Source organism: Dendropsophus ebraccatus, chromosome 13 (genome assembly GCF_027789765.1).
Source record: "Dendropsophus ebraccatus isolate aDenEbr1 chromosome 13, aDenEbr1.pat, whole genome shotgun sequence".
Taxonomy (NCBI): domain Eukaryota; kingdom Metazoa; phylum Chordata; class Amphibia; order Anura; family Hylidae; genus Dendropsophus; species Dendropsophus ebraccatus.
In genome coordinates, this window is record NC_091466.1 from 48,799,559 (window position 1) to 48,824,876 (window position 25,318).

Below are 25,318 nucleotides of genomic sequence, written 5' to 3' on the forward strand. Positions count from 1 at the left end.
GTGTGTGTTGGTTGAAGCGTCTGGTCCCCATAGTAACCCTGTATGCTTGCGAGTTAGTAGGCCCTGATTTTTGGACGCCCAGAGGAGACGGGATGATGTCGGTCCCGGACTGCAAGGCGGTGTCCGCGGTATTAGAGCACTTCATGGAAGTGGGTAAGTGCCGGGAGACAGCCGCCGCCTGATGAGGGACGCGCACTGATTTACCCGGTGAGGTGATCGCGGAGTGCAGGTCCCTGGTTCTATAAGGGGGCGGAGGGCTGTACATGAGGAGGTATACTGCCGGCACCTGCTATAGTCATGTCTAATGCTGTGTACTGAGAGACTGCCCGAAATACCAGACCCAGCCATAGAACTCCACAGTACAGCCATAGACTGCCACAATAACAGCCATAGACTGCCACAATAACAGCCATAGACTGCCGCCATACACAGTGCCAGCCACAAAGTTCTTCATAGTGTCAGCTATAGAGTGCCCCCATACAGAGTGTCAGCTATAGAGTGCCCCCATACAGCCTGTCAGCTATAGAGTGCCCCCATACAGCGTGTCAGCTATAGAGTGCCCCCATACAGAGTGTCAGCTATAGAGTGCCCCCATACAGTGTCAGCTATAGAGTGCCCCCATACAGAGTGTCAGCTATAGAGTGCCCCCATACAGAGTGTCAGCTATAGAGTGCCCCCATACAGAGTGTCAGCTATAGAGTGCCCCCATACAGAGTGTCAGCTATAGAGTGCCCCCATACAGAGTGTCAGCTATAGAGTGCCCCCATACAGAGTGTCAGCTATAGAGTGCCCCCATACAGTGTCAGCTATAGAGTGCCCCCATACAGAGTGTCAGCTATAGAGTGCCCCCATACAGAGTGTCAGCTATAGAGTGCCCCCATACAGAGTGTCAGCTATAGAGTGCCCCCATACAGAGTGTCAGCTATAGAGTGCCCCCATACAGAGTGTCAGCTATAGAGTGCCCCCATACAGAGTGTCAGCTATAGAGTGCCCCCATACAGAGTGTCAGCTATAGAGTGCCCCCATACAGAGTGTCAGCTATAGAGTGCCCCCATACAGAGTGTCAGCTATAGAGTGCCCCCATACAGAGTGTCAGCTATAGAGTGCCCCCATACAGAGTGTAAGCTATAGAGTGCCCCCATACAGAGTGTCAGCTGTGGAGTGCCCCCATACAGAGTGTCAGCTATAGAGTGTCCCCATACAGAGTGTCAGCTGTGGAGTGCCCCCATACAGAGTGTCAGCTATAGAGTGCCTACATACAGACTGGCAGCTGTAGAGTGCAATGTACAGAGTGTCAGCTATAGAGTGCCCCCATACAGAGTGTCAGCTATAGAGTGCCCCCATACAGAGTGTCAGCTGTGGAGTGCCCCCATACAGAGTGTCAGCTATAGAGTGTCCCCATACAGAGTGTCAGCTGTGGAGTGCCCCCATACAGAGTGTCAGCTATAGAGTGCCTACATACAGACTGGCAGCTGTAGAGTGCAATGTACAGAGTGTCAGCTATAGAGTGCCCCCATACAGAGTGTCAGCTATAGAGTGCCCCCATACAGAGTGTCAGCTATAGAGTGCCCCCATACAGAGTGTCAGCTATAGAGTGCAATGTACAGAGTGGCAGCTGTGGAGTGCAATGTACAGAGTGTCAGCTATGGAGTGCCCCGTACAGAGTGTCAGCTATGGAGTGCCCCCATACAGAGTGTCAGCTATAGAGTGCCCCCATACAGAGTGTCAGCTATAGAGTGCAATATACAGAGTGGCAGCTGTGGAGTGCAATGTACAGAGTGGCTGCTGTGGAGTGGCCTGTACCAGAGTGTCAGCAATAGAGTGCCCCGTACAGAGTGTCAGCTATAGAGTGCCCCGTACAGAGTGTCAGCTATAGAGTGCCCCGTACAGAGTGTCAGCTATAGAGTGCCCCGTACAGAGTGTCAGCTATAGAGTGCCCCCAGACAGAGTGTCAGCTATAGAGTGCCCCCAGACAGAGTGTCAGCTATACTGTACTGCACTTTGTGGTGATATTCACATTGCAAGTCCACCATCATTCTACTTGTTTTATCTAGAGAAACAGGTAAAAGACAAAGATCCGGGGTTTGATGAAGACATTTCACAACACTTGACGGCAGTGGCAGATGCTGTGAAGGAACTGGTAAGAATGGACAGGTATATAGTATATAAACAGGTTATAGTCATAGGCTATGTCCCCACTATGGGATCATAGCAGGGAACGGCGCCCATCTCTTAATATTGATGGCCGCAGATAATGATCATTATTTGGGGCTGTCAATATTAAGAGATGGCCCCTGTTCCTTGCTATGATCCTGTAGTGTTGACATACTGTAAAAACAAATGCTAAAATTTATTGATTACTCCAAATGTACAGTAGTAGAATATTCATTAATTTATGTGATCGGATTCAAAGGATTGTCAAATGTTCTAGATTACAGGACAATCATAGAAGATAAAGGTTAGCTCGTGGTATCCTACCCAACATCAGATAATAAAATGTAAATGTATGAGAAATTCTATGTGTCATATGGGAGCAATTTTATTCTCTCCACTAAATAGGAAGACATAAGAAGGAAGACTCTGGAGCTTCTGGAAGTGGAGACCATCGAAAACAGCAAATTGAGATATACAGTTGTGCACCTGCCAAGAGTCATCACTAGAGAGATTGAAGGTAGCTACCAACACTCGTAACCTGATAAGTGATTTACATACATCAGGAACCAGTATCATGGAGTCTCTTTACTGTGAAGCCACATGAGTGGAAGGCTGCACATATCCAAAATATAGCAGCCTATAGGTGAATGATTTAGCCAGCCGACTACTTGTCCGGCCTCACCCTAAATCCATCCATTGATACCCATTTCTAACAGCACTAATGACACATATTTACAGATATTTTCAGTCATATGCCTCTTTTGGGTGACAATTTAAATGACTCCAGACTTAAAAGGGTTGTCTGGTGATTTTTATTTAAATATTTGTGGTGTGGGTGGGCTGAAGAAACCTGTACCTACCTGCCATGATCCCCAGCGCCATTCCATTCCATGATGGAAAGTTACTGCTTGACCGCTTTGTTCTCGGATAGATAAGCCACAACCAGAGCAGTCCAGCTGTGTCTGACCCGTCCCCATAGAGAATGCAGAAACGCTCAGCCGTGCCCAGCATTCCACTGGAATGGAGACATAGTCAGCTGAACAATTGTTCAGCCACCAGTTATTATAGGTGTAATGCCATATGAGTGACAGGAATATGGGTTTACTATTACTAGATGCAGTTAGAAGCGCTCGTGAGTCCATTGCGTCTGAGAGACTTCACTTAGAAAATGAACTGAAACAGATCAGCGAGGAACTGGAGAACACTGAAAGAAAACAAAAAGCACTGGAAGAGATGAATGACTATATGAGGTACATTTATCTACTTTTTACTCTTTGTATATTCTAGGCTGCGTTCTCACATACCTAGAAATGCATGTGGCCAAAACCATGCCCATAAATACCATTATTTGCATATAACCTCCAATAATGCAAGTGTTCTATAAAATGAGTACATTTATGACCAGTATACAACCCCCTTTACTGACTTGGCTATGAACAAGTTGCACCTAAATACACAGCAGACATCTACACAATAATAATTTAGCTTGAAGCTATTTTACTGCTCAACACTTAATAATTTATAAAGCATTATAGTCAATACAATCATCTGCCATTAGTCAAGGATTGAGTGAAGTGTCCTTACAGTACAGCCATGTGAAGTGAAAGAGATCCCCTGGGGAAAGACAACATGCTTTGTAATTACTATCTGGTATTTTATATAGAAATATCAATATGTAAAGCTTAAAGTGTCACTGTTTTTATTGCAGAAATCAATAGTCCTGGTGATTTTAAGAAACTTTGTAATTGGGTTTATTAGCCGAAAAATGAATTTTTATCATAATAAAAGCAGTTTGAAGATCTCCCCCCTGTCTTTATGATTTTCCTATGGAGAGAGAAAGTAAAAGCAGCAAAACAGCACAACAAAGAGTTAATCTACATTCACATCATCGGCTCTCTCCTCTGACAGTCAGCACTGACCTCTCTGACCTCTAATTAGGGCTCTGAATAGCTCCCCTGCTGAGCAATCCTTTGTTCTCGGCTCTCAGCTGCCCGCTAATCTCGCTCCTTCCCCCTCCCCCCTCCCCTCTTCATAGACCAGACAGATCCGACTGATGAAAAAACAGTCGAGATTTTCTGATTCTGAGGAGTGGATGACAGAATGGAGAGGAGGGGGGGACCTGGGAAAAGGCTTTTTACATGCAGATAATGGCAGATTTGTCTAATAAACCCAATTACAAAGTTTCTTAAAATTGCCTGGACTATTGATTTCTGCAATAAAAAGTTTAACGACAGTGACTCTTTAAAGAGCATTTCCCCTTTTTATTCCCCAGCAGTTAATATTATCAAGTTATGTTTGGTCCAGATTCAGTGGGATCCCTGAGGTCTCCAGGCAGCATGTTACAGAGCAGGAGGAGCTAAGTGGGTGGATGAATGGATGGATGAATGGATGGATAATGGATGGATAATGGATGGATGGATAATGGATGGATAGATATCTTAATGACATAAAGATTGCTGATAGATAGATAGATAGATATGTTAATAATATATAGATTTATGATAGAATATAGATAGACAGACTATATTGACATTGTTTTTATGTAAGCAAATACTCAGAATCACTAGTAATTGAATAATGGCCTTCTGAGTCCAGTGAGCTGTATATGTCTGCATATAGGGATAACATCAGGACAGCACACTTAGGCCCAGAATAAGCAGATATTTTCATTATTCTATCTGATCAACTCCCCGTAAACAGTATAAGGGCTTGTTCACATTACATTTCAGCCCTCCATTACACATACGTCACAATTTGTCAATATGGGATAGACATATATATGTGCTTGGATGGGCACAGGTATAATTGACTTTACTGGCCTGACCTAGTTGGCTATATTTGAGTCATTAGAGTTAATCTGGCCTTTGTCTGACTATGTAAGTTTACTTTAACATTCAGTTTTAAATAGATGTCATCGTGTACTTCTCATGGAGGCAACAGTGGTGACTCCCCCCCCCCCCCCCCCCCCCCCCCCAACATGTCTGCAGACTGCATATTCATTGTAATAGGCTCCCTTTAATTCCCTCTTTATATGCCGATGAAATAGGATCAGATCCCCCTTAAATCATCAATATTGTGTTCCCTTTATTTGACCAAATATTATTAGGATGTTACATGCTGAGATGGAAAATCTATTTTTTTGGGGTTAGTCAACAGGGGGAAGTTTTATGGGACAAACATCAAGAAGCAGTTGATCTACTAAACCAGCAGATGGCAGGCAAAGCTCATCAGAGTATTCTTGTAAATGAGACTCACACCAAGCGTAAAGAAGCCGAAGAAGCCATCATTGAATATCAGAACAAAACCGAAGACCTAGCAGAGGATATGGCCGTAGAAAGGCAGCAGTTCATCGAGGAGACAGAAAAACTAATGGCTGAGGTGCACAGTCATAAAATGTGAATTTGTTGTCACTTTTTAAAGCTTGTCAATTGAAGCTGATATTAGACTGTACATCTACTGTCTGTCCATGCATCCAGGCATTTATAGATATGAATAAAATACAGCCTAGCTACTCCGACTTGTTATAACAAGAATTGTGGGGAACATTGAGTAATGCTGCATTTACACAGAGAGATTTATATGACAGAGTTTTGAAGCCAAAGCCAGGAACGGATTTGAAAAGAGGATAGATCTCAGTCTTTCCTCTATAGGCCCTATTCCACGGAACGATTATCGTCCGTATTCAGCCGATATTGGCCGCTACGGACTATAATCGTCTCGTGGAATAGAGTGCAACGATCAGCCGACATCGTTGATGTTGGCTGATCGTTGCAGTCGCTTGTTTTTCAACATGTTGAAAAACAAGCGACTGATATAGCAGCGATCTGCTGCCGTCGCTCCGTTGAATAGGAGTGTCGGCAGCAGACGCTGCTATATCTTATGGGCTGCCCGGACGATCAGCGATCACCCGGGCAGCCCCCCCCCCCCGCAGCTCCCCGCTGCCCCCTCCCGCACTCACCCGCTTGCTGCAGCCGCGCTGAATAGCGGCAGCAGCGAGCGGGGAACGAGGAGCAAAAGAGCGATGAGAGCGCTCGTTTGCTCCTCTAAACGACCCGTGTAATAGGCCCTTATGACCTGTTCCCTGTTTATAGTCTGTTTCTGGCTTTCGCTTCAAAGATCTGTCAGATAAATCTGTGTAAACGCACCATTAAACTGGCTTATAATGAGGTTTTCAAAATTCTTTGTTTTGATGTTAATAATAGTAATGCATGGAGCACAGCTTTGGCAATCAAAACTGGTTGGATTCTGACAGAATACCGTAGAACAGGTGTGAACATAGCCCAAAATACTATAAAAATAAACCCTAGTAAATAAAATGGATAAAGAATGAATACTTATATATGGCCATTGTTGGTTGTCTAGATTGCAGAAACTCAAAGAAAAACCGATGCACAAGACGGCAGAAATGCAGAAAAGAAAGTATATCTTGGTCAGAGGAGGTCAGTGCTGTTTGACGTGGAAGAGAAAATAAGCATGGAGAAAGAGGTAAAATGTGGAAAGTACATAATGACACAAACATAATAATAACATACAATGTACTACAATGGCAAATACGAAGTTGGGCTGGTACCACATATTAAGTGTAAAATATCAATGGGACCCAGCATGTTGCTCCTACAAAATCATGGTATGTAGCATTTGGTGCCCACATTGGGACACTAAAGTAGAACTACATAGTTGTGCAAGCATAACAATATCATTTAGTGTGGGTTTATTTTAATGTCCATATCAATTTGATTTGTGTAACAGCAATCCCTGATCCCTGGCCGGAAATAATGGTAGAATAGAAAATATAATGTGAAGCAATTGTATTGGCTTTCAGGCTGCTTTGTGTAGTTATGAGAGCTGATCTCTTTCTGTCTTTAGCTTTATACAGCTATATATGGCTGAGTTCACACTACGTACAATATATTTCAGTCAGTATTGTGGTCCTCATATTGCAACCAAAACCAGGAGTGGATTAAAAACACAGAAAGGCTCTGTTCACACAATGTTGAAATTGAGTGGATGGCCGCCATTTAATGGCAAATATTTGCTGTTATTTTAAAACAACGGCTGTTATATTGAAATAATAGCAGTTATTTACTGTTATATGGCGGCCATCCACTCAATTTCAACATTGTGTGAACAGATCCTTTCTGTGTTTTTAATCCACTCCTGGTTTTGGTTGCAATATGAGGACCACAATACTGACTGAAATATACGTAGTGTGAACCCAGCCATATACATTAAATCATGGGTAAATCTGCTGGCCACTGACTGTAACTGTAGCCTATACGTGATCAATTACCGGAAATATAAAACAAGTTGTGTGTGTTTTTTTTTTCTTTTTTCCCCCCAGAACATATCTTCTGTAACGGGCAGAATTTTACTTTTGCAAGCTTCACATGGCAGACTGACAAATAAACGGGATATACAAAAAAAACAGGCAATGGATACCTCAAACAAAATGTGAGTTGTGTGTCAGAAATGATGGGAAATGATTGTACTTGAGTACGACACCATAATACTGAGAGAAGTGACATGAGTTTGTACTAATACTAATGTACTGTATAGTGTAAATACTCATGGAATCCTCAGTCTTTTTGTCTATTGGGAACATTACTGACAATATAGCAGCACGAAGTATAAAATAAAGAGTATATTCAGGTGACTATTTGCCCATTTCATAATTTAGAATGCCATAATACTTTTTTTTGTATGTAACATTCTTCTAGGTATTAAAAAAATCATAGATTAACAAATGTAAAAGAATTTGGGACATAAACCTCTCGACTTGCCTTTCTTAAAGGGGTTGTCCGAAGAGTAAAATACGGCTGAAGCCTTGTGCTCTCTGGCGCTCACTTCCTGAGATTCAACGTCTTGGAAGCAATTCCTTCTGAGACATGGGGGGATGGGGCTAAATTGCAATCATCATGGACGGACAAAATTACACCTACAAGCAATGTCAAATAGCTCCAGTGTCTCCGATATTGCATTTCACCTCGGGGGAGCAAAAGGCTTTGGTTGTCTTCTGATCCCTGGACAACCGCTTTAAGGAGGACATTTTTAAAAAGCTAAAATTTGACACTGCTCTTTTTCTCTTTATTAGAGACATTCTAGAGCTACATATGGGAAATGAGAAAGAGAATTTTTACAATCAAAGCAACTCTTTGAAGGATGAAATATCAAAGGTAAAAAAATGTTAAAAGTATTATTATTATTATTATTGCAGTTATTTTGTTGTAGTAATATCATCATAATCATTAATATCATCACAATGGGGGGAATTTTATTATTGTGGACACAGACTGTGAAAAGTGGCCAAATTTTTGAGTAAGCCTCCATTTTTTTTACTCTGTTTAAGGGTGCCTTCACACCTAGTCGTCTAGGTCCTGGCAGATCACTTTCACTACATACACGCAGCGGTCTGAACGACTGTTGCGTGTATGTATCTCTGCTGGCCCCTTAACCCCATCAGCTTCCGCCCGCCTCCCGCTCCGCTCCCGCTCTGTATACATACCTCTCCTCGCTGCACGGGGTCCTGGCGTACTGCTCTCCCGCCCGCCCAATCAGTGGCTGCGGCTGGGCAACACACTGATTGGCTGGGCGGGAGAGCAGTACGCCGGGACCCCGTGCAGCGAAGAGAGGTAATGTATACAGCGGAGCGGGAGCCGGGTGGCAGCTGAAAGGGTTAAGCGGCCGGCAGAATTACATACACGCAGCGGTCGTTCAGACCGATGCGTGTATGTAGTGAAAGTGATCTGCCAGGACCTAGACGACTCGCAGCGTAATTTACGCTGCGAGTTGCTAGGTGTGAAGGCACCTGAAAGTGGTACTTCAGCAAAAAAAAATTATTTCAAATTAACTGGTGTCAGTAAGTTATATACATTTGTAATTTACTTCTATTTAAAAATCCTGAGCCTTCCAATACTTATTAGGTGCTGTATGTCCTGCAAGAAGTGGTGTATTCTTTCCAGTCTGACACCTCTGCCTGTGACAGGGACTGTCTAGAGCAGTAGCAGATCCCCCATAGAAAACCTCTCCTGCACTGGACAGACAGTTTCTGTCACTGTGTCACATTGGAAATAATAATCACTTCCTGCAGGACATACAGTAGCTGATACATACTGGAAGACCTGAGATTTCGAAATTATAAATCTACATACCTTTCTGACACCACACCAGGTAGCATAAACTGCAGCTGAAATCTTTGCCAGGTCAACGCTGGTGTAGATTTTAGAGGCCTGACTTACAGGTTGCATCACTGCCTGATTTAGAGGCATGCGGAAACCAGACATTTTACATTATGATTGGCGTGTAAAACACAGTTCTTCTTCCCCAAAATCTTCAAATATAATACCATTTATAGTTTTATGACACAGGGTCAATGTTATAGAGGGCAAACTGGGCAATTGCTCATAACTTTCTTTCTCAGGCCCCATTCACACGTCCGTGTCAGTTTTTACTGTCAGGAGATCCTGATCAGGAGACCTCAAAAGCCATCAGGAAAGTATCAGGATTTCCTGACAGTAATCCGTTTTTACCATCAGGAAACCATCAGGAAAAACCTTCAGGATTTCCTGATCAGAAGAAAAAATAGGACATGATGGGAGATGTACAGTATTTCTGCAAACTGAATGGTCACAGCTTGCAGAAGTACAACTCACATCATGCCCGGCTGACAGGTCATGAAGGGAGTTGTACTTCTGCAGCCTGTGGCCATCCAGGTTGCAGAAGTACAACTCCCATCATGACCTGTCAGCAGGGGCATGATGGGAGTTGTACTTCTGCAGCCTGGATGGCCACAGGCTGCAGAAGTACAACTCCCTTCATGACCTGTCAATAGGGCATGATGGTGGTTTTACTTCAGCAACCTGAATGGCCACAGGCTGCAGGAATACAACTCCCATCATGACTTCAGCAGGGCACGATAGGGGTTGTACTTCTGCAACCTGGATAGCCACAGGCTGCAGGAGTACAACTCCCATCATGACTTCAGCAGGGCACGATAGGGGTTGTACTTCTGCAACCTGGATAGCCACAGGCTGCAGGAGTACAACTCCCATCATGACTTCAGCAGGGCACGATAGGGGTTGTACTTCTGCAACCTGGATAGCCACAGGCTGCAGGAGTACAACTCCCATCATGACTTCAGCAGGGCACGATAGGGGTTGTACTTCTGCAACCTGGATAGCCACAGGCTGCAGGAGTACAACTCCCATCATGTATTCAGCAGGGGAAATCACCTGGTCGGGCGGCGTGGGTGCGGGTGAGGAGGATCGGGTGGCGTCCAGACCTGTGCTGAGGTCTGGTGCAGGGAAGAGAGGTGCCAGTGGCTGCGGGGGTGCCTGCGGGCTCTCAGCCAATCCGGAATCCCGGGCACTTTCTTGATGTACATCTATTTTCTGGAACGGACACCCTCCCGGAAAAATCCGGAAGGGTGTCCGTGTCTAATGAAACTCTATGCGTCCGGAAATCCGTCCGGATTTCCTGATAGGAAATCCGGACAGATTTTCCGGACGTGTGAAGGGGGCCTCAACGCTTTTATTTAAGAATAAAGAAGTGCACAAAAAAAATGTACAAACAGTATGAGCGGGCATTCCGCTCAATAATAAAATCAATATCATATCAGAGAGCACTTTCATAAAGGACCAATAGTGGAAAGTTGTTCATAGCAACTCTGGTCTTACAGGTCACTACATACATATCAACTTATTAGCAAATTAACGGAAAGGAAAAGAAAACCAAGAAGACTAGAAAGGAGTTCACAATTGCTCATGACTTTCATAATCAACAAGATTCTTTCTTGGGTTTAAGGGCATGGGACTCCTCCACCCCCATGGGGCATGGGGATGGAGGAGTCGCTTTCAACTATAACATCCTCAAAATGCGGATAGTTTTGATACTTAGGCTGGGTTCACACTACATTTTTCCTATCCGTTTAACATATACGTTTTATGGAAAAAAACAGGTGCATTGTGTGCCATCCGTTTGGATCTGTTTTTCCATTGACTTCCAATATTTTAAAAAAAACTGATCGAAACGGATGCGTTTTTTTTAACGTACACAAAAATAGGGTTGAATACATTTTTCTATCCGTTAAAGTAACCAATTAAAAACGGATACGTTTGGGTGGAGAGGGTATGGGTGGGAATGGGTGGAGAGGGTATGCCCTCTCGGGTTTTTGTTGTACTGGGGGATAATTTGTTCTAAAAAATTGTTTAAAAAAAAAAAGGATTTTATTAAAAATACCTTACATCCCTTACATGTACAAGTATCAATGGACTTTTAGCAAGATGAGGCAGCAAAATACTGACCTTTCATTGCACAAACCTCTTAGAGGGTACCTAGTGATTTCTTAAGCCTTGGCTGTAGTCCAGTTTGGGCCTAGCTTTAAGATAAAAATAGATAAAGAAAGTAGCATTATAAAATGTCACTGATTAATATTTCACAAGGCAAAAGCAGAGTTGCAGTGACATTTTTACTTATAGACAGAATATTCTAGCATGTTCTTATAGGAAGCTTTTATCTTATTGATGCTTATTAAATAGCAGTACAACAACCTTACTTTCCCTTGACTCTGAAAAGGAAAAAAAAAATTGCATCAGTTTATTTAGATGTTAGTTTAAGACATTTAAATACCAAGAATTCTTCTTTCTCCGTACACATGTGAGGCAATGCATAAAAGTTTCCATAATTTTAATTATTTTCTTATGAACAATACATGTTCCTGTTCTGACAAGTGTTTGAATTGCAAGGCACCCCCTTCCCCTGACCATTTTGTGCTCAAGGTTAGCAGATATATTAGTAACCATCAGACTTGTGTATAGTCTCCATCAGAGACATATAAAGTACAACAATTTACTTTTCATGTACAGCATACCGCAGTATTGTGTTTTTTTTTATTATAAAAAATTTGGTGGTTTGTTTTATGATCACCACTCTCATTGCTTCTAGATAGATGAGCAAATGATCAGTGCTGAAATTTTACATGAGTCTCTGACAAAGAAGCATAAAGATTTGAAGCAGAGATACCAGACAGCCAACGAGGAGGAAGACAGACAGCATGCCATAAAAAAAGACATGGCTAAGGAGTAAGATTGTATTTGCATCATATTTACAATAGAGACCACACAGTATGGGCCCATCACAGGCTATGGACACTGTATCACATGGATCCTTAATGTGTCCATGTGCAAATTACGTTTCAGTACTATGAAATGGCAATGTAAATTGTTGGGTTAATAGTGTAACTTGCATAGGAACTAGGTGGATTATGTAAATCACTGATTAAATATTGAAAGTATTTCACAGATCAAAAAAAAGTAGGCCAAAGACTGAATGGGTGCGAGAATAACCAGCTGCCACACACCACTGGGGGGACAAAATAAATGCATAGATTAATCTGCAGCGTGCTGGTTATCTGTTTACGCTCTGAAAGCCCCTATAGACATCCGTTTTGAAGGGATCCACTAATATATAATCTCATGTATCAGAACTTATTAAGGGTTCCCTAATAAATAAAGGGAAATCTCCACAGATAAGAATAAATTCATATAGAGTGTGCAAATGATACTACAACCTACAGGTAAGACACTGTATTGATCTATATGTTATATGTTTTTTAGACTGGAAAAATCAAGATCTGTTCTTGACGAAAAACAGGAACTTTTAGGAAAGTTAAAGATGGAGCTGAAAGAAATGGAACAAGACACTGAAAACCTTTTGGAAAGTATGAGGTACATTAATGTTCACATTACATCTGCATTAGACTGCAATACATAAGACATATCCATACTTCCCCATTTACTCAATGCTGTTGGACTTTTATACTTTGGTATACCTTTGTTTCCAGCTGTCTACTGCTTTATTCCATAAGAAGGCATAAATAAAGTATTCCAGGACCTGTACTATGTGCCTCTGTATCCTATATACCATAGGCATCTGATGGAGATATATGTGGGGACATGCCACTGACATACATATATAAATAACCATTATTGTAACATATACTGCATCACACTTCACTCTGTATCTACAGAATTACCGCAGAGCAGCTTGCCACTCACGTGGATGAATTTAAGGAGAATCTGGCAACAGAACGTCAAAAAAGGTTTGCAGATTCATATCAATTAGTTTAGGGATATTGTCAGTATTTAGGGGTGTTTACAGTATGTTAATCATTTGCCTCATTCTGGACTTTATTTAACGCAGAATGAGTATCCAGATTAAAAAAGATGACATGACAAAGGAGATGGAGCTCTGGAAACTGTCAGAGGAAGGGTTTATAAGTGAAATGAAGAAAAGAATTCAAAATGGACTAGATAAGAAAGCTTTTCTAACAAACGAGGTAAGGCAAATGCTGTGTAGTCATATAGTCTGATTGAATTCCCATTTGTAATTGTACCTATGTTCAGAATAGCTTACATATGCTTAAACAGGGATTTCTATGAGTTATAGTCCATCATCATGTACAGCAATGAACTGCTTCAAAATGAAGGCTTTATACATCAGCTTAAAGGGAACCTGTCAACAGTTTCATTCTGCTCGAACCATTTGCAGCATGAAACAGGGACATACTCCCTTACTGATTTAGGCTATGTTCACATAGCGTAAGAGATCGGCTGTTCCGTGACCCGCCCGGGTCACGGAACGGCCGGTCTCTGAAAAGATCACCACAGCCGGATGATCTTTCGGGTCGCAGAGTTCTGATGTGGGCGCATCTGTGCGTGCCCGCATCACAACTCCCCACAGCACATTATGGAGCAAACATGTCAGTTCATTGTGGCGCCGCGGGGGATCCCTGCCGGAGCGTATAGTATGTGTATACGCTCCGGCCGGATCCCATAGACGGCTATGTAACATATATTTCCGTAATAATCACAGCCGTTGTACAACGGACGTTGTTTTACGAAAATATACGTTGTGTAAACATAGCCTTACTTTGAGATGGTGCAACATTTCAAAACAGCCATAGCTGTAACATCAGCTGAAAGTGGGGCCTGACAACTACTTTGTGCCAGGTCAACCTTCATTGATAGATCTTTACCTATACACAAATAGGCAGAGAACCACTAACTAAGGCCAACATGGTGACATGAGTTATAATTTTCCTCAGAAACACTGCAGCTTTCCAGTATGAATTATAAGTTATTGTAATGAGGAAGCATGTCCCTGTTTTATTCAGCCTGTGGTTCTTGCAGAATGAAACCTTGTTTATTTTAAAGCAGGCTGCCACCAGCTTTTGGTTAACTTAAAATGATACTGTCCCCCCTTTCTGTATGAGGACTCTACACAGCTATAAAGCCTAAATTCTGCAGTTTTCATACCTTACTTTATAACAGATTTCTTTGTGCTTGGTCCAGTAAAAAATGCTTTTTATCGTTGGTGGATTGTGCCACTTAGGCGAGGCTTCATGGGCGCTGCGTCACTTCGCCCCACCCACATCGCCGCAGTAGGCCTCGCCTCTGCCCTACAGCTGTGTAGAGAAGTCCTTATACAGAAAGGGGGTAACAGTATCACTTAAGTAAATGCAGTGTACAATAGGGATATAACTCTTTCTATTATAACTCTTATTTCAATAAGAAAAGAACGGAAGGAGGCACTCACCGTTAAGTCTTCTTTATTCTTTCAAAAACTTAAAATTCTGCAGGGTATGTAGCAGTCGGCGTAGACGCCAATCAATCACTGAATGATGTGACAGCTGTTCCTCAGTCTGACCATTCTGATTGACTGGTTTCCACACCGACTGCTACATACCCTGCAGGATTTTAAGTTTTTGAAAGAATAAAGAAGACTTTTAACAGTGAGTGCCGCTTTTCGTTCTTATTGGATTTACTTGACTGCGTCTACTGCATCTTCTTGGACGAGCACCCCATAATATTCCCGCAGTTTACTGGGCTTTGTTGGAGTCACTATACAGATAGTTAAATGCCGGTTTGCTTTTTCTTTTGTTGTTCTTAACTCTTATTTCAGTCTGTCACTCAACAATGTTTGGCCCATCAATTTAAACAGAGTGGGCATTTACCTGTGGCCATAGGGGCAGAACTTTGCTGGTCTTTTGCAGCCCAGCAGAACACCCCATGAGCTTTATTATCCTTATTTGCATTAAAAATTCTAACGCTTTTATATCAGCGCTGGCATAACAGTATAAAATAAGAGTAATATCTCCTGATTTAGGGTACGAAGCCCTAATGTACATTGCTTTTACTAGTTGCTTGAACTTTCTGAATGGGACCTCTGACACCAATGTAAACATAGCCGTAAAGGAGATTTTGTGGCAATTTTTGTACACTACTACAGCATTTATATTACATATTTAACTTTAATTCTGATATCCTTGTCTGACTTTTCATAATCAGCTAATCCCTGATAATTCTAATAGATTTAAAAATCTTCATATTGTTTTATAACTTGTATAACATGTTGGATTTACATATAGAAGGTTCAACATATATATAAGTCAAATAGTTACAGACGTCAAGCAAAAAGATTCATAGATGTTTTTTTTTCCTAGGGCAGCCGTCTTCAGGGAGAAATTGAGAAATGGGACAAGAAGATTGGCAGCATAAATGACGACCATGCAAAAGCAAGAAGAGAATATTCTAGTCAAGTACAAAGTCTTAGGGATGAAATAAAAAATCTGGAGGTACGATGAAATGGATAAAACTAACAATATAATAGCAGCAGATCAGATTCTAGCTTACAGTGTCACTGTCGGTATAACTTTCAAAATCGAGCAAGTTTGCAATTTACATTCATTTTTTTATTTTTAGTTATCATGCCGTAACACAAAGCTATACTTTGTGTTAGTAGGTCCAGTCTCCTGAAGGCAGCTTTCTAGTCTTGTGCTGAATACAGTTGAATACAGTTTCCCCCGCTTCCAGCATCTAATTACAGATTCTGTCCGGGCGCGGGGGAACTCCGGTACATGCATTCCACGTCCGTGATCCGTCAGGATCACGGAACGTGGGAATGCAGCCTTACTCATCCTGCAAGGCCATCTAGTTAATGTGTGATGTTTAGCTTACATGCAGTGAACTTACTGAAATCCTCCTTCAGATCCAGCCAGTTCCAAACTTGCTTCATATCACATTTACTGTTGATTTACATGTTGAACGTTATAATGACAGTGACACTTAAATTGTAAGGAGTAATTAACTATAGTACAGTCATCTCCAACTTGTAGCTCCTATTACCTGCAAAACTACAACTTTCAGCATTGTCTGAGAGCTGCAGGCGACTTGTAGCTCAGTGTAGTAGTTTTGCATCAGTTTGGTAACTGGTTGGTGAATGTTTCTATAATTTTAACATACACACACTCCTAAAAAACTCCATTCAGAAGCTGGTCCATTTATAGGCTTTAAATAAAGTGTTCTGTTGTTATAGGAAAAGATGAAGAATTTAATTTCAAGTCTAGAAATTGAGCAAGATAAACTGGCCATGAACATTCCCATCATGAATGCAGCCGAGGACACGTACAACAAGGAGCACATTAACTATGAAGACATTAAAAAGAAAGCTAGTGGTAAGGAGATATGTGAGCTGTTAGAAAAACAAACGTATCTGTAAATATTCAGCCATCTATTCATATTCAGCAATAAATAGAAAACACCTTCCTTTATAATACAGCCATGAAAAGCAAGCAAAAATCTATGGAGGGATCTATTAACAGAATTGCAAAGGATATTGAAGCCAGTTCTAAGATAAAGGTAATGTCGGGCTGCATTTGGTAAAACAGTATATCAGTTTTGCCAGGAGTATTCTTAGAATGTGCATTCACACGTGGCAGATTTGTGTGGGTAAAATTCACAGTGAATTTCCGTACAAAGCAAGTGGATATGATTATACAAAACATAGATATCTGCTTTATGCTTCTTCTGTGGAACTGTTATAATTTTCTAATATGAAATTTAGCACTTTTAGTGTAGTAAGGGTGGAATCTGCAGTGAATCCAGTGCACAATATACCAAGCTGATTGTGACTTAAATTCACCATGGATTTCTATTTAGGTCAGTGACAGAATATTTGCACCCCCATATACTTACCCGTACTGTTCTCTCTGGTTTTCACCAAAATTCTTTTAAAGGGAACCTGTCACCCCCACCCATGCCGGGGTGACAGGCTCCCGACCCCCCGCTACAGCCCCCTATACTCACCTGATTCTGCTGGGTCCCGCTTCTGGATCCGGTCGGTCACGGAGATCTCAGCCGCTGCAGCCCAGCGCGGAGAGTCATTCTCTATGAGCGTTGGACTCATCTCTCAGCGCGCCCGCCGGGCTGCAGCGGCTGATATCCCCGTGACCCGACCGGATCAGGTGAGTATAGGGGGCTGTAGCGGTGGGTCGGGAGCCTGTCACCCCGGCATGGGGGGGGGGGGTGACAGGTTCCCTTTAAGTGCTGACATACATTTCCATAAGGAATTACAAAAAGTATGCTCGGCTTACACAAAGCCCCACCCCGTGCACCCTGCCAGATTTACGAAGACGCACATGCAGGAATCTGCATGTATAGATTTCTGCCATGATTTACGTCTGTTTGCAGGCATAAATCATGATAAAGCCCTGTCCATCAGGCAAGTGGGGCTTATGTTGGGGGAAAAGATGCAGATTTTTGCAAAAACCGCATGGTTTGTGCATAAATTTGCCCCTTTTTCCTGGCGCACATCAAAGTGCACAATGATAAATCTCCCCCTAAGGTCCAAGAAAAGTCAGGATTGTTTTATGGTATATGAGGAGAGCTGATAGGTTATATTCATAATTACTTCATCAGGATGCCAAGAAGGCTTCTTTAAAAGCGATTAGAAAATCAGCTTTCGAAAAGCTTCAGAGCGATCTTGCAACTTTAAAGCTGATCGACAAAGAAATTTATGAAACAAACAGAAGGCTGGAGCTTGTCGTCATGGAGAACTGCAGGCTGAAATTGGTGAGTAATGAATAAAAAGAGAGTTCCAGGATCTCCCACTACTGACACTCACTTACATAAGTGTGTGGTAACCTCTTATCTATCTTCTATTTTCTCGCAGATTATAATAATTCTTATCTTGCTTTAATATAAAAACTATTATTACTTCTATTGGCTAATCCATTTCAGTTCGCACTAGGCCATGTCTTATTTTTTCATGGCCTGGATTGGGGATCAGGGAAAGCACTAAATGTGTGAATAGCCCAATAGAAATCAATGGGCAATAAGTTAATTTGTATGTATATATAAATATTGTGCACATCCATACACTTATGACTGATCACTCTGTATTAACATCAGGAGTTAGTCACATTTTGATCAAAGTGCATAAGCCCACACACCACATCCAGGTTCCTGAGGGGGAGTGATCCGTTTGCCCAGCAGCCCCAGTGTTGCCGGACATAGCCCTCTGGGCTATGTCCGGAGTGATCAGTCATAAGCGTATAGATATATGAGCAGGGCCGTATTTACCACTAGGGACCCGTGGTCTGGTGCCTAGGGCAGCACCTTGCAGGGGGGCAGCAAAAACAAATTTTTTTGTTTTTATTTTTTTTACTTTCCCTCCTCCCGTTCAGACTTGCCAGTAAATCTGGTGTCTTTTCCAGGGGGGTGGGGGGTATGGTGGTATTGGTCAGGTCTGGTATCGCCAATAGGTGCGTGTAGATGGGGCGTCTTCAGGTTTAGTGCCTAGGGCAGCAGCAGCTGTTAATACAGCCCTGTATACGAGAATTATTTAATATGTTAATTTGTGATTGCGGATTCACAATCTTGGATAACTTAACTGAACGTGTGAATTGGTATTTTTGCATTGCTGCATTCTGTCAGTAATTGTAATGATCCCTTTACAGCAAAATGCACAATATAAAGAAGATATCAGTGCCATCATAAGCGAATCACAACAGCATCTAGCAGCTGCAAATCACCTAGAAAAGGAGCAGGCATCTCTCATTGGTAAGTCCAGGAGAATACATTTACATAGCAGGCATATAATCCTTTAGCCAAAACAAATTTAGTATGGGCTGAACCATGAGGAGTATACCAATACACACCCCTGCAAGGTGATTTTATTTTTTTTACTTTAATTAATTTTTTTACACTAAAGTTCTTCGTCATTTGTTTAGAAATCAGGAAACCTCCTGTGTAACAAAGAAACTCAGAATTTGAGGACATTCGTGTTTAATTAATGTGTTTAATCAATGTATCATACCTAAGCCTGTATGAATTTATTTTTTCAGAGCATCTGCATGAAGGTTGGGACCAAGACAACTTTGTTTGTAGTGTAAGTATTTAACATTCCGTTACACAACACACGAAATTAAACTAATAGTACATTACTGAATAAATATTCCAAACATGCTTACATTGCCTATAAAAGAGGAAGTTTATAGGACATTTATATAAGCTCAGTTATTGACTTCTAGCAATAATGGGAGTCCCAGGAGTCAGACCTGCACATCAATACAAGGATTCCGCTTTTACTCCGTGTGAACTGGTTCTTAAACCTACTTTCTGTTCTGCAGTTATATACAGCACATATACAGATGAAGATTCAATTATAATACTTTCCCTACAGGATTTTTCGGAGAGAGACCAAGAGATCCTAGATTCCATTGTGGAGCTTTTAAGAAAGATTAGCAAGAGAGAGGAGAAGATTGGATACCTGAATAATGTACTACAAGAGAAATATATTGGACTTTCTTCTCTTTTAGAGAGCAAAGCAGGTAACTATAATTATAACTATAGTATTCTGAAATGATTGGGTGGAGCGGTCACATCGATGATAGCATGGCAGCGCTCCAGGAAAATAAAGCCTAGTAGGGACCACTACGCCATCGGTGGTAGACCAGCGGGGGTTTACCAGCTGTGTAATGTTTTATATATTACTTTTTTGTAGACATTTCCTTTTTCCAGTTCATTTTATTATACTCTTGGAAATCTCTTTATATCATTTAGTTACATTTTAACACTTTTAAACTAATAGGTAAATAGACTTCCTGTGATTTTAAGTGTGTCGTATTAAAGGGAATGTGTCATCAGAAAGTGACTTTTTGGTTAAATAATGTTTTGATGTTAAACATATTTTTTTAAGAATTTTTGGTGATTTTTTGTATTTTTTTATTTTTCTGTCTATATTATAAAATAATCCTGAGATCTTGCAGTTTTTATTCTCACCACTGAGGCTAAAACTAAGCAAAGCTAAGCTTCCTGTTGTGTCTGTGGTGATAAGAGGAGGCTGCTGTAAAGTGATCAGTACAGCATTGCAGCGTCATGTGACACCAGTAGACAGAGGAGACAATAGCAGCTCCCTGTGGAATGACCTCCTTAAAGGTCACAGAGCATGCTCAATGATGTTTCACATTCATCTCGACTCTACTCAGTAAAAGAAAATGTAGGCGACACATTCCCTTTAAATCCATTTTACCGCTTTACATAAAAAATATTTTTTCTTATGTTTTCAGGAAAAAAGACAATTCTTTCCAAATAATGTGAAGAAGCACACTGATTCTTTGAAGCAGGTTTTATTTGTTACGGGCACATCAAACAAAACTGTATATTACAGAAATTAATGTATAAAAGAAACACAAATAAAATCCCATTTACTTACCTTCATATATAATCACAAAACAAACAGAACTCAAAAATAAATAGCATCAATTTACAAAGGTTCAGAAGACACAGAGGAAACAGCCTCTGCCCACACTCCTGAAGAAGGCTGTGTATTATGAGGTTATTTTCATTGCTTCGCTCTTCTATGTCAGAGCTCTGCAGAATTTTATTAAATTTCTAAATTTTACTAAACGTGAATCCTGTAGTCTTCTAGCTTACTGTGAAGTCCCAGCATGCTCTACAAAGCAGTACCTTGTTCTCTAGCAATACTTTAGGTGCCTTAGGATTGTAATATTGGGGTGCAATATCATCTGAGAGGTGAAAGTTTTTTAATCTATAGGAATAAAGCTCCACAGTGAAGGAAAAGGCTTTAACTGTTTTCTGCTTACTTGCATGTGTCAAAAGCAGCCAGTCAAATCAATAAAAGGGTCACCCTTCAATGCATAAAATACCTACACATCTGGTAAACGCTTACTGACAAACTAAACTCGCTATCCTATAAAGGCAACAGGTAAAATTCATTGTCATTGGCTCCTTGGGAAGTCATAGGTCATATTCAGACATAATGGCTGTCTCCATTGTATTGCCTTTGGTGCCTTTGCACATATCCAGGAATGCTGATATATGTCAGTCATCTCATGGCTTTCTGTGTCAGTTTATGCAGCTGGGTTTTCTGCCCAAGTTAATGTCCACTACCTTCTTCCAGACGTATCCTTGATGGGTCTGTAAATTTGGCAGTAAGCAAGTAAAAGAGTGTAGGCCCCGGAACCAGGGCAAGGAGCGGCAAGTCCCGTTCTAGTTTATCCATTCTTGAAATGGAAATAATCCCGTAGGCATGGACTAGCCAGTGACTGAAGAGAACAACCAGCCGTTTCTTCCTTACCAGGAGATCCTTGAAAGTCTACGATGAAAAGAAATACATTTTTCCATGTGAAAAATTCACAGCAGCAGCAAAGTAGATACAATTTAAAAAATATTAACTACAAACAGTAAAAGAAAAAGTCCACACACAATCTTCAGAAATTGACAGAGTAGATGTAAGATGATGCCAATGAAAACTCATCATGGATGACCCTTCTCTCCACTAACATCATCTGCAATCCACATGGTAGGTCAACTTCTGCAGATTGTGTGGATTGTCCTGGGTCTACAGGGTGTTGCCAATTGATGGCATTGTCAGACAGTGTAGGGACACACCATTGGTGACACCAGGACCAGTTGGTTATTAAGCCTTAGATTTTTTTGAAAGAATAACAGAGGGGCAGCAAATCACAGAGCTATAATAGATGTTCTAGAATTGTTTTTATGGGCATTGCATGTATTTGCTAAAACAGACAGATCAGGATTGGTAACGTCCTCCTAAAGCGAATGTACCACCTAGATCAGTCTGCACCAGTTTTTGATATGCATATTGTGCCGCTCTGTACACTGGAGGCAGGCCAGGAGCCCCAAGTGTACCAATATCCCCTCAACTTTATGGTGCTGCTCCATCAGAATCAAGTCTGGCCATGTCACAAAGAGAAGGCGATAGCAGTACACTCCAGTGCATAGAGCGGCGCGATTTGCACATCAAAAACCGGCAGAGCTGGCAGGAACTCAGTGGGATGTAGGTGCCAGCAAGGTAGGTATAAATCAGCAAGGTGCAGATTTATAAATCTGTGTAAAATATAGCGATCAATGGTAAAATAAAAGAAGAGCCATGATTAGTTGCTATGAGCAAATTACACAAGTTTTTGTTACACCCAGATTGATTAACATGGGCCATTAGCATATGATCCAATAAAATTATATGATTTTAGCTTAAATAAAAACGGAGTAAAAGCAGCTAGAGACTGCGCAAACAGGGAAAATTGGGACCAAAACTGACACTGAAGAAAGAGGACAAAAAATGGATGAAAAATTACATAAATGTATTATTGTCTATATAATACAGAAGCAAAATGATTTTAAAAATAAATCATTATAAGCAAAATAATTTTTTACATGCAATAAAAACTGAAAGCTATAAGTATAAAAACTACAAAATACCTAGATTCAAAGTTATAAGAATAGATTTTGTCTTTTGTGATCCAGACTGTCTAATCGGGGAATTATAAGGTCCCATTCATGCCAAATTAAAGGGATTTTAGAGAACCTATATTAGTCATATTTCTTTTAAAATGACCTCTAAATATAAACTAGAATCAAAATGATCTCAATACAGATTACAGATTATCAAGTTGTTCTTTGTCATTACATACACTTTATTCACCTAGATATAAATATCGGACTAGAAGTGAATAAAGAATATGGCTGTATTCTCAGTGATGGTCACAATGACTTTGCAGAAGTATAGAATAATCTCAACTAAAGTCAGACAGCCCTGTACTTGATTGAATACAATTTCTTGTCCAAAAAATGAACCCTTGAGAACTAGAAACAAGAACAACAACAAAAAATAACACCACATGTCTGCTATTATCTGCAGTGGACAGTAATCATCGCCCGATACAACATGACACATGAGACTCTTTCCTTACCTCTATCTCTGATGCAGACATATACACAGCCAGTGTTATTAGCGATAACACCAGAATGATGTACGGAAAGGCATAATCTTAAAAAGTGAAAAGAAAGAACACGTCACATTAATGGTAGAGAATCCCTCTTTATACGTAAGAAACATGAGGTGTCTGAGGCGAGACTACAAGAACAATGCCAGCTAAAACTGTGACTCATAATCTGGCCGTACACACAAAGAACGCATTGTACTGTTCTCTGCCGCAAGAAGCAATCCAATGCACTCATATTATTGACAGTACAGACGCTATTATACAATGTGCCTCTTGATAGAAAAGGACAGTACATATGTCACAGGTAATAATGTTGCTTTTTGATATAATCTGATCAATATGCATCAAGAGACAAAGAAACCTAGATCATCTTTAAAAGAAGGTACCTTGTATTTTTCAGTCCTGTTTTCCAGGACTACAATTTTGATGGATTATCCTCAGAACCAGCCATAAATATCAGGATTTGACTCCCGGCTTCCTACTGCTTAGCTTAAGGTGGACATTAGCCAGGATTTCTTCCCAGTTCTCCCCATACACATGAACATTCATGTTCTCTTCATAACTTTTTTACGTAGAAAAATAGCGGCACTCACCACGTTTGTAGCAATTCCAAAGTTCCTTTATTATTAAAAATGAAACATCATAACAGCAGGTGAGACGCCAGTGAAAACCAATGTGTGTTACCAGCAACACACATTGGTTTTCACTGGCGTCTCACCTGCTGTTATGATGTTTCATTTTTTAATAATAAAGGAACTTCAGAATTGCTACAAACGTGGTGAGTGCCGCTGTTTTTCTACTTAAAGATGTTATGAAGTTGAAGACTATGTATTGTTAGCTGAGCACCCCACATAGAATTCCACCTACTCCATCTATCCGCAAGTATGTACCCTTTGCCTGCCAGCAAAGAGGGTGTCTCATTAGAAAGTAATCCCTGCTGTGCTGGTGCTGTTTTTCATTACTATATTCTGATGTTCTCTATTGGGAGGGGCCAGACTGCTCTGGTAGCAGCATAGATCTCCAAGAACAGTGGGAAAAATCACTGCCTGACCCCTATATTTCTGACATCATCTGTTGGTAAAGTCTCAGAAGAGGCCCATATACACAACCTGGGGACCTTTAGCCCAGACATTTGCTGGTCTTATAGTGGTGTGTATTATAATCAGGGTTGGAGCACTGTCAGGGGAACCTGTTACACTGAAGATCCTATCCTATCTGGGGCGTCATGTTATAGAAACCCAGGAGCTGAGCTCACTGATGTATTGTTTTATGGGGAAAGAGTTAGCACAACTTACATTTTACTGATTAAAATCCTGGCTAATTCTGGACTCATAAGTGCAGTGGGTGATTCCACTGACTGACAGGTCAAGTCTGTCAATCACTGTTTTGGACCACCCACTGGACTCCTTAACCCAGAAGTATAATAACATAAAGTTCTTATGTAAGTTCTAAAGAGAGAAGATATAACCCCCAGAACAATATATCTATCTGCCTTATTCCTCCTGGTCTATGACCTGACACCTGCAGATGGCATGACCAGAAGTATGACACAGTTATAGTTTCATTGGTGTCCATTTTATGCTTATATCAACACACACACAGAATTTTTACCCATACAAAGTATACAGTTTGGGGTCCCAGAGGGACTATTCAAATTGAACTTTCACTTACACAGTAATCCACCTCCTACAGCCTGTATGACGGTCAGGATTGGGAAAAAATACAGGGCTGCATAGATGCTTTTAAACCGGTCTGACTTTCCTAACCCACAGGCAATCTTCTTTATTAAAAGTGGTCTGAGAAGCATCATCAACACCAAGCAGAATGCATAGTAAATGAAGACGATTGTGTGCCTGGGGACGATAGCAATACATCCATTAGACAAATAATATGGTGCTGTAGTGTGTGACAAGAAAATCACGACATGCTATATAATGTAGAAGGCGGCCTTTAACATCCCTGGTGCAGTCGTCATCATTTGAACCAAGAGCCTGAATGTGGAGAACATCATGTAAGCATTGACATACATAATAGATGCAACATAACCAAAGCTCAGGCACC

The 25,318-nt window shown here is 41.1% G+C and overlaps 2 protein-coding genes across 2 annotated transcripts in view; one reads left to right on the plus strand and one right to left on the minus strand.

The window, feature by feature from the left end:
• CCDC175 (coiled-coil domain containing 175) lies at positions 1–20,882 on the plus strand. Its single transcript, XM_069951419.1, has 20 exons — positions 1–153; positions 2,055–2,140; positions 2,560–2,671; positions 3,269–3,404; positions 5,304–5,532; positions 6,517–6,639; positions 7,496–7,605; positions 8,246–8,327; positions 12,094–12,230; positions 12,765–12,875; positions 13,178–13,249; positions 13,351–13,486; positions 15,653–15,784; positions 16,525–16,663; positions 16,768–16,847; positions 17,907–18,059; positions 18,947–19,049; positions 19,334–19,377; positions 19,672–19,819; positions 20,558–20,882. Exons 1-20 carry the CDS (start codon positions 93–95, stop codon positions 20,581–20,583), a joined length of 2,220 nt encoding a protein of 739 aa, XP_069807520.1. The 5' UTR covers positions 1–92; the 3' UTR covers positions 20,584–20,882.
• Positions 20,602–25,318, minus strand: part of JKAMP (JNK1/MAPK8 associated membrane protein) — an 11,449-nt gene continuing 6,732 nt past the window's right edge. Inside the window, exons 5-7 of the mRNA XM_069951421.1 lie at positions 24,929–25,110; positions 23,225–23,301; positions 20,602–21,606 (exon numbers count right to left, since the gene is read on the minus strand). Of these exons, the coding sequence (XP_069807522.1) occupies positions 21,388–21,606; positions 23,225–23,301; positions 24,929–25,110 (478 nt within the window). The 3' untranslated portion in view covers positions 20,602–21,387. The remainder of the gene's footprint in view (positions 21,607–23,224; positions 23,302–24,928; positions 25,111–25,318) is intronic.